Raw genomic sequence first — 10,173 nt, forward strand, 5'->3', positions numbered from 1 at the left:
CATGGATCTACACCTACTCAAATCTATTCCTTGTCCTCTGCAGTATCTCCAATACCAATTCACATGCTACACCAAGTCCCTGCGTCTTACGGTAAAAATAAGTCCTGGAGGCAGATGACAGGCGTGTGCCTTCACAGCTCGTGCCTAAACACCATCCTTTCATAATCATGCCTTTAAGTAAGCTCACCACAAAGTTAACGCCCTGATCAATGCCATCTTGACGACAACTCATTTCCCTGAACTAAGCCAGCACTTCTTATAGTTAATGGTATCTACTGTGGTAATGGTCATTTCTCCGGTGTTCTCCTACCTCAAATACTTAAGTCACCCAAGTCCAGGTGTCTCTGCTCCTAACACTACCTCTTCATTACGAAAGCCTGCCAGGCAAGATCAACAGGACCAGCTTCACAATCCTAGCTCTCCACACCCCATCCCTAGGATACTGACCATTCCCAAGGTCTTTGGCGCAAGCCTCCATCTACCTCCTCAGCCTCAAATTCTGCACATATGAACTGGGCAGAATCATCCCCGTCTCCCATGGCTATTTGGTGAAATCAAGCCTAAGGAAGCATGAAATCAGTACATGATTCTGAAGTGACAGTAAGTGATAAATGATATGAAACGCAGGGAAGAACTGCTATTACAGGCTAGTAAACCCTTTTCTTTAAAGGCAAGTCAATTTAAGCTCCACATTCATGGCAACAGAAATAATCACTGTAGGCCTCTGATCTAATCATAATGCCAAATGTTTAATAAATCATACTGAGTCATTATAGCCACCTGTGAGAACTCCATTTCAGGGGAGAGTCAAGTTCAACCATCTGCTCCAGATTCCATCACAGAATGTATACCACATCCTCAAACAACTCCGAGCGCAGACGTCGCGTGGAAAGGGCGCGATGAAGCCTGCTTTCTGTGTAATTAATATGCACTAATAAAATTAATTTTTAAAAATAATCATTTGTTCCAAGTTGCACAGCAGGAGCACTGGGGATCTAGTATTTAGACTGAATTAAATGCAGAACTCCTGTCTTCTGCTACAGTTTCCCAGGTCTCAGAGCAAGAAAAGGAGGAGTTCGATCACAGTCCAGAGATGGATGCAGTCCCAGCAGGCTGGGCCAACCCAATCTGAATACCAAAGTCAGAGGTGTTGGTGCAGGACAGACACGCATGGGTTCAACTGGGTGGCTCAGCCCAAACTAGACCTTGTGGTAATCGGGTTTAATGATTTAACAGCATAAGCTATTCACTGGCATGAGGCAGGTGACTTCCTGGCACTAGCATTCTCAGCCAGTTATTATGTGATCTTTCTGTGCCTGGAGCTTGGAGATGGCACAAGCACCCCCATCCTGCCGTGATCTTGTGAGGGTTACAGTCAAATTAAATGATAATTAGTGTCTTTGACAATCAGCTGGTCCTTTCCTCTCTAACCTACATCACCTCTCAGCTTGTTACCTGCCTCTCCCTTGTCTCTGCAGTCCACTAATTCATCAGACCACAAACCATTACAGAACACCTAGCTAGGGTGGCAGGGGAAAGAGTAACGTGTAAGAAAGTCCCGTCTCCTGGAGCTCACATTCTATTTGTGAGGGAGAACGGGAGACAGACAATAAACAAAATGAAGGCCAAGTCATGTGCTTTGGTTTTTTAAGTCATGTGTTCTAGGTTGCAATAAAGCAGAAAAGATACAATCAGCAATCACTGGATAGAAGCAGCCCGTCAGATCGTCAGGGAAGGGTCTTTCCAAAAGATTAACAGAGAATCTGTGAGTTGATGAAGATGGAGGGCAGACAGGGGTCAAGGGAACTTATTTCTTCCAAAGAAATAAGTACATGGTCCAATGTAGGACACATTCAACAAGGTCTCAGAACAGAGCTCAACCACAGCACCACCATGACAGTGTAACACTGGGCTGTGCAACAATTTTGCAATTAGACCACAAACATTTTGATAGCTCTCTCCGTCTCTCCTATCCATCCCTCCCTCTCCTTCCCTCCCTCCGCCACCTCTCACTCCCTCTCACAATTAGGTACACTAACCTACTCATTATTCTCCTAAACACTACGTTCATGATAAAATACTTTCTTTGTAGAACTTTGTGGCAGTGGGCACATGCAGTAAGCATTCGGAAAATATCTGACAAAAGAACGCTATTTGTTTGGCTTTCTGATGTAAAGCTATGTGATCGGCCAAGTCCTGGGCGTTCTACAGCACCATCCACCCTTTCTCCTCGGCCTGACTAGTCAGCATTATCATGTGCTCCTGACTCCCTCTCCCTTCTTCCCCCCACAGCGTTTGACAGGCATGCAGTCCATTCTCTGCTGGGGTGCCAGCCCCATCACCCAACCTTCAGCGAATTAACCCCTGATGTTAATTTTCAAAGCAGCATAATGCTCTTACTTATTTAACTGTTTATATACCACGCAAAACTTTTCCAACACGTGAAAGCATGTGCCATATGAAGGAGGATTCCAGGTTGAGTAGTAAGGAGGTTGAAGGACAGGCAATCTAGGGTACCGTGTCCTTTCCTTTCCACCTCCCAGGGGACACATTTCAGCAACTTTCTAGGCTTGGTGCCTGCGGAACCCAGCTAGGGAACAAGGCTGACACAGTTCTGGCTATGCTGGGCCCGTGCACTTAATCCCTTTCCCATAAAGCAGGGCTTTGTTTACAGTGAACAAGGCTGATCTGGTACAGGAGCTATCAGACCTTCCACAGCAGGGCAAAAGCTTAGCACCGAATTATGGAAAATCCAGCATCCTCTTTAGCAGCGGGCATGGTAGCTTTTCTTTGTTGTTGTTGTTGTTTTGGGGTTTTTTTTGTTTGGTTGATTTTGATTGGGTGACTGATTTTTTTGGTTTAAAAAAATGGGAAAAGAACAAAGGCCAAGCTATTTATTTCCCAGGGCAGGGGTAGACACGGGTAAGCCATGGCGTACGGCAGTCTCCTGACTTGATTTAGCTGGTATAAATGTGTCTACAGCCTTCAGCCCTTCACTTTTAAAATCCATGCATAGCTGGGCACGGTGGTACACACCTTTATCTCAGGACTCCAGAGGCAGAGGCAGGCAGATCTCTATTCTGGCCTGATCAGAGTTCAAAGCCAGCCTTGTCTACATACCGAGTTCCAGGATAGCCAGGGCTATACAATGAGATCATTTCAAACAAACAAACAAACAAACAAAAACAAGAAACCATGCATCCATGTGTCTCCATTGCCAGGAGCACAGTGCTGGCTGCTCCTTCTTTCTGAAGTAGCCCAGAACAGAGGCACAGATGTAAGCTGTTTCCCTGGACCATTCACAGTCCTCTGGGCTTCAAAGAAAACCACACAGTCGGAACCCCAAAGTTAGACCTGAAAGGCAGTGTCTCCTGTATCTATCTGTGCAGCCCTTAAGATACAAGCTTCCCTGAACTTCACACAGGCATCATGAGACAGAAACGCCCCGAAGGCAGCTCTTCTCTACAAAGCGTCATTACTACCTGGACTGAGATTAGCGCTTGCCGCTGCCCAATGGACTAGGTATGACTCTCAGCATCACAAAAAAGCGGGATGTGGTAGGTCATGCCTGTAATCTCAGGAGATAGAGGGTGGATGAGCAAGAGTTTGAGGCCACCCTGGGCTACATGAGAGAGAACCTGGAGAGATGGGGGGAAGGGAGGGGGAGGGGGAAACAGGTGGGGAGGGGAAGGGGAGAGGGGGAAGGGAAAGGAGAGGGAGAGGGAGAGGGAGTGGGATATAATTGATTACTATTTGCTCCAAACAGCTCTTCCCATAAGTCTCAGCAGAGACAAATGGGCTCCTGGGCACTCAGTGGCTGGGTCATGGGACCAGGTTTCATGGCATCTACATCCCTAAAGGGCTAGCTGGAGTTATCGACCAGGAAGTGTAGCTGGGCATGGCTGTGTAATGCCAACACTGGGAGGTTAAACCAGGATTGCCTCAAAGTCAAAGGCAACTGGAGCTATACAAGACCCTACACCTCAACAAACTAAGAGAATGGGGGAGGGGAGCTATAAGAGCTATTAGACTGCTCCTGAACTGCTAGCTACCCCCTCAGAAGCTGTGAAGGTATCCTGAGTTCTGACTTCTCATAGTAATGTGGGACACAGAATTCAGAGCCCTAGGACTTAAACCCAGCCATTTCCTGTTATAATAGCTGTAAAACTTTGTGGCTGTCACATAACCATGAAGCTCTTAAGAACTCCACGTGAGACCCACGTGATTTGGACCTTGTCTACTTGTCAGACCTCACTCCCACCCCAGGGCCTTTGCACTTGCTGTCTTACCACCCGCTTCCCATCCCATTTGGCTACCTCCTTTTCAGTACAGATTCCAAATGTCAAAACTCAGGATCTTATCGATAGAATAGGGCAGTGCCGAGCACATGCGTGCGTGTTGTATAACTTTATTTACATGGCAAACAAAAAGAATCGACATGGGAAGAGGGTAAACGGTTCCCTCTGTGGAGAACAGGTAGTGGTAGAAGCACTAAGGACTGCCTTCACGTTGTACACGTTTACCCAGCTATTCACTGACCGTCAATATTGTCACTTTGGCGGGATCTACAACCACCCAGCAGAGCAGTCTCTGTCCATACCTGTGAGGGCACTGCTAGATTAAGATAACCAAGATGGAAAGACTCCCCCACCTCTAAATGCAGGTGGCACCTGTCCCTGGATTGTGCTCCCAAACTGCACGAAGGAGCACAGCTCATCTCATCTGCTTCCTGACCATGGATACCGTGTGACCAGTTGCCACACGCTCCTGCGGCCTTGCGTTCCCTGCCAGGATAGACTACACAGAGATACGCTACACTCAAACTGTGAGCCAGAATGATGCCCTTCCTCCCTCAGCCGCCTTTTTGGATTTGTTGCCATAGCAACGAGAAGAATAACTAATGTACACACTTTTCAACAAGTATTATGTTTGGTTTTGGTTTTGGTTAGTTTTTTTTTTTTTTAATAAAAAAAATACCTTTAATCCCAGTACTTGGGAGTCAGATGCAAGCAGATACCTATGAGTTCATGAGTTCTAGTCCAGTCTGATCAACATAGGCCAGACAAGACTATGGAGCAAGTTTTCTTGGCTTTCACACACCTGCCTGTGAAGCTAGTTATTTCTCATTGTGTGGCCCTGTTTGACTTCATTATGGCTTCATCAGTACCTGAAATCATCTTTCTTACTGTAGCATCTATAATCTTTCCTTTTCCTACCTCCAATCAAGTAAAGGACCAAGTGGTAGAGGGCTTTGCCTGCTTTACTCATCACCCCAACTCCCAGGTTCTGGAGCAGTCCTCCATGGTGACAGTGTAGAAATGGCCAAAGTCAGCCCTAGAACGGATATAACATCAGTAAAAAGTCAAAACAGGGGTTGGGGATTTAGCTCAGTGGTAGAGCACTTGCCTAGCAAGTGCAAGGCCCTGGGTTCGGTCCCCAGCTCTGAGAAAAAAAAGTCAAAACAGTGAAGCCAGAGGCAGAAGTTTAAAATAAAAAGAGAAACTGCAATGACATTAACCATGAAAACTCTGTGTCAACTGTTAACATTAACCCAAGGAGGGATGTTATTCTGTGGATACTTCTGTGAAACAAGCTAAAGTTGCTTCCAGAAAGTGGGTCTTTTACCTTGGCCTGCCCACCTGTTTTGTTTTGCTTTCACAAGGCTTGTGCAAAGTAGGTCGAGGCCGAGAGTGCCAACAGATTCCTAAAATACTTAAAGATTCCAAAGTTTGGTGGGAAAAATGAACCATGCTTACTTAACTGTAGTGGCTGCTACGATCCAGGAATAGGGGCCCAGCAAGAGAAAGGAGTAGAGCTGGTACGAAGACATAGTTCCTTAAAGTCACAGGCGGTATTACCTACTCACATTGTCAACTCTAAGATGTTCCCACAAGAACTGTGTCAGTGGCACTAGTGACTCGCTAACCGTTTCTACTCGTGGGCAGACTGATTTACCCAGAAAAGGAGCATTCGCCGGATTCTACTCTGGTAGAGTGGGAACGTGAAGTAAACCTACTCATCAGCTCTGTCTCAAACGCTCTGTAACCCTGAACAGGGCAGTGAACTTCTCAGGGCTGGACTTTTCTACACAGGACCACCTGACCGTGAGCATGGCTCAGGTCTTGGACATGTTACAATGCACACTTATTGCTCTTGCAGAGGATCCAGGTTCAGTCCTAGCGGATGCTATAGTTCACAACCATCAGTAACTCAAGTTCCAGGAAGTACTGGTCACCACCCTCAGACTTTCACAGGTCTAGGGTTCGCTAGTAAGACCCAAACAAAAACTAATCACACACACACACACACACACACACACACACACACACACACACACACAGAGACAGAGAGACAGAGACAGAGACAGAGAGAGACAGAGACAGAGACAGACAGAGACAGACAGAGACAGAGACAGAGAGAGACAGAGAGACAGAGAGACAGAGAGAGAGACAGAGAACAGGCTGAACGAACAGGCTGTCCTGGAAGTCACCCGTCTCCTTCTAGCACTATCTACCTTACTTCCCTGAGACAAGATATCTCTCTCTAAAGTGGAACCTCACCAATTCTTGGAACCCACAAGTCTCTTCCTCCCGGTGCTGGGTCACAAGCTCACACGGGTTTGCCTGTTTTTGTTTGTTTGTTTGTTTGTTTGTTTGTTTTTGTTGTTTTTTTTTTAACATGGGTGAAAGGAATTCCAGCTAAGACTCTCAGGCTTGGGGAGGAAGTGTTCTTCCCGCCAGAACCACCTCCAAACTCTACGAGGCCTGATGTTCCCATAACAATAAGTAACATACAAGTATGTAAACAGTGAACATTGCCCAATGTAGGTAAGAGGTCTCTCACCCCTGCTTGCCAGCCGGACTCTCCCATGTATGACAAGGTTTCCACAACTTGGATAGGGAAGATGACAACATAGGTCAGCTAAGCTCTCTGTTTTAGGTTTCTCTGGGCAATCATTTCTTACTCTTATGATTTTCAGTGCCTGGGCTCCATGTTTCTCATCAATTCAAATCTAAGGCAACGGCACCCCAGCTCTCTTGTTCTTCACAGCACTTAAGAGAGTGAATAGGCTGTAGATCGCCCAGAGAGCTCTACACTACTGTAGCAGGTATCTGTGAGTTTAATTAGACAAACCACCACCCTCCTCCTTCACCCACCACACTGCCAAGTGCCCGTTAAGGACATTACAGTAATAAGTATTAGCACCTCTTAAATTCCCATTAACAATAACAAGAGAGATGGAATGTCAGGTAACGAAAAGAAAGAAAAACCTTCACAGATGTCATAATTAAGCAAAGTTTAGAGTAACTCAAAAAAATTCATTAATAAGTTATTTCTTTTTCGTAGTGCCCTAGGCACGCCTTGGTTAAAATGTAGCGATTTGCTGCTCATTGAACAGGAAAGCTTTTCTTTGGGGGGTTGAGGGGGGTTAGCTAAAGACAGTAGGAAGATAAGTGGTTGCGTGGCTTCTCCAAGTGTCAGGGCCAACTCACAATCTCCCCTCCAAAGGCCTCACTCTACTGAGATGCTCGCAAATGGAAGAAGGTAAATTCCACAGGAGAGCAATGTGGAGGAACTGCTCCCGGTCCAACTTAAGTCTCCAGGAGGCATGGACAAAGTGGGTAGGCAGTTTTCACACAGGCCATTCAGAGAGGAGGACTAGACTCCCACTTTCCTCCCGGACCCTTACAGGTCCCCACAGACAAGCACACAGTGGGCACAAGCGACACCCCGCGGGGTTGACTCTGGTAGGTGAGCTGCCTCGGGAGCCTGGGAAGCCAGCACGTGGCCGGCCGAGCAAGCTCAGGCTTAGAGCCGCCCCCAGGAGAGCCAGTAAGCGGCTGGGAAACCTCTGCCTTCCAACAGTGCGCCGAACTTTTCGGAACTCGCCCCCAGCTCGGGGTTCCAGTGCCCTGCACGGCTGAGGGGAGCGGTTAGGACGACCAGGGTCGTAGGGTGTGTACCCAGACCCCCGCGATCCCCGACACCTCCCGCGGGAGGCGAGCAGGGTCGTCCAGCAGCTCGGACGCCGCACAGCCGGCCGAGCCGCGGGGAGCACGGGGTCGCCAGGGGTCGCGCAGGGCGAAGAGAACGCAGAGCATGGGGCACCACAGCGAGTGGCTCACGTGGTCCCGGCCGCGCTCACCTGGGACCTGACCGCCAAGAGTCGGGGCCGCAGCGATCGCTCTCGCAGAAGCTTCCCGGCCTGGGCCGCGATGGCCACCGCGGACGCCATCTTAACCAGGAACCTGAGGAGAGGCCGCGAGGGGGCGGGAGGGGGCGGAGAAGGGAGCGGGCCGGGGCCCAGGCCCGGAGAGGGAGCGGGCCGGGGAGGGGCGGGGGAGGAAGAGAGGGGCGGGACAGAGGGCGGGTAAGAAAGCGGGTGCAGAAGCAAGCAGGGGGTGAGGGAATTGAGAAAAAGGAAGGAAGGAGAAAGGTGGTGAAGAGAGTGGAAGGACCCACCCACCCACTCCCCACCATGTTACCCCTATCCCCACCGCCTTCACCACCTCACCCCAAGGCCATGTGGCTTCTCAGAGCTTACTGCACCTAGCCTGGCTTTCAGGCAAAAGCAGATCTCAGCCCCAAGGACGCTGATTTAAACTGGTCCTGGAAATGATAAATGACACATTGACACTTGCAGTGAGGGTTGCTAGGTCTGGCCCTAGGAACTGATAACCACCATCAGAGGACATCTCTTGGAGAGAGTAATATTCCAAGGGAAGGAATTAGGACCACAATTCTTGGGCTGTGTGGGGCTGGTGACAGTTGATGAAGCACACATGTCGTGTGTGTGTGTGTGTGTGTGTGTGTGTGTGTGTGTGTGTGTGTGTGTGTGTGTGTGTAGAGTTACAGTAGAATGGCCAGAACTGGCTTGCTTGCTACATGCGTGCTAGGGATCTAAATGCCAGTCCTCACGCCTGCACAGCAAGCCTTTTCCCAAGATCAAGTGTCTGCTGATGGCAACGGTGTGAATCTATGGTTGTTCCATATATGCATGGATCTTGTCAGAACCTATGTAATTTTACGGCTCCCCTCCTCACCTCTCCACATGTCTTTTTATTCCTTTGTATCAATGGATTGGAGCTGTTATCTGAAGGGGGCATGGGGTAAGCTACATTTTTGAAGTAAAAACTCAGAGCAAATTGAGTTGATTTTAGCTATGGGCATCTGTATGTGGGGAGAGAGGTCTCCCAAGAGACCTAGAATGCCAGGAATGTCAGGCTAAGCAGAATAGGGATTTGGGTCAGCAGTCCAAAGACAGAAAGGAGACATAGTTAGGAACAGCAGCCTGAGGGGAGAAACTTCTGGGACGCACCTTATCTCACAGATTATTGTCCCCATCTCTTTATCACTTCAGCACATGTCAGCTTTCCTGGGCAGGATGGGGTGGGGAATGGAGTCTTGTGCCCACATTATTGACAAACCCATCTAGATTAACGTTTAATGATGTTTGGACAGTTTGGGCAGTGATTTCTCTAGCCTAGGCCAAAAGTACAACTCAGAATCTATTCTCTTGGCCAAGAGGATATAGCCTGCCCTTAGGGTGCTGCAACAAAGCCCTGGTACTGCCATCATCTTCCTCCCTTTCCCTGTGGTATTGGAAACATTAAGGAAGAGCAACTGTGCCGCTCTCCTTTCTCCCAATCAGCTAATCTGAGGATCCAATGCTGAGCCCATCCTCAGTGATCTCCAAGCTGAGCTACCTGAAACAGAAGCTTGTCATACACAGACGACCGCATATGCAACTGCTTCCAGCTGCCACTCACTCCTCACTGGAACTCTGGGGAGGAGGTCCTATAGTCCTGTCCTATATATTCCTATACAGTCCTCCTGTGCCCAGACAGAACTGGGCAGCTAAGAGTTCCTCAGCTTGTGGCATTTGCACAGCTCTCCATATCTCCTAGTGCTCCCAAGGTCACGCAGCTGGGGATCAGAATCCCCCCAGAGCTGAAGTGTCACCACTCTGACCTGAGTGGATCTGAGTTTCCATCTCATCCCATAACCTTTGCGGGTTCACTGAGTAGGAGCAGAGCCCATCACCACCTAAGTATAGAGTAATGAGCAAGGACGGGAGAATAGGGGCATGCAAACAAGGTTTATTGGAAAGTAAAGAAACTCCTGGCTGGCATTGGGAGGGAACTCAAGCAAGAGTCGGTTGCCAAATAGCTC

At 48.5% G+C, this 10,173-nt stretch overlaps 1 protein-coding gene across 1 annotated transcript in view; it reads right to left on the reverse strand.

Annotated features, from left to right (window-relative positions):
• Suclg2 (succinate-CoA ligase GDP-forming subunit beta) overlaps window positions 1–8,238 on the reverse strand; it is a 259,106-nt gene extending 250,868 nt beyond the window's left edge. The window contains 1 exon segment of the mRNA NM_001100750.1: window positions 8,147–8,238. Within this exon segment, the coding sequence (NP_001094220.1) occupies window positions 8,147–8,236 (90 nt within the window). The 5' untranslated portion in view covers window positions 8,237–8,238.
• Between the last annotated feature and the right edge of the window lie 1,935 nt (window positions 8,239–10,173).

The sequence above is a fragment of the Rattus norvegicus genome, chromosome 4 (assembly GCF_021556685.1).
Source record: "Rattus norvegicus strain SHRSP/BbbUtx chromosome 4, alternate assembly SHRSP_T2T, whole genome shotgun sequence".
NCBI lineage: Eukaryota > Metazoa > Chordata > Mammalia > Rodentia > Muridae > Rattus > Rattus norvegicus.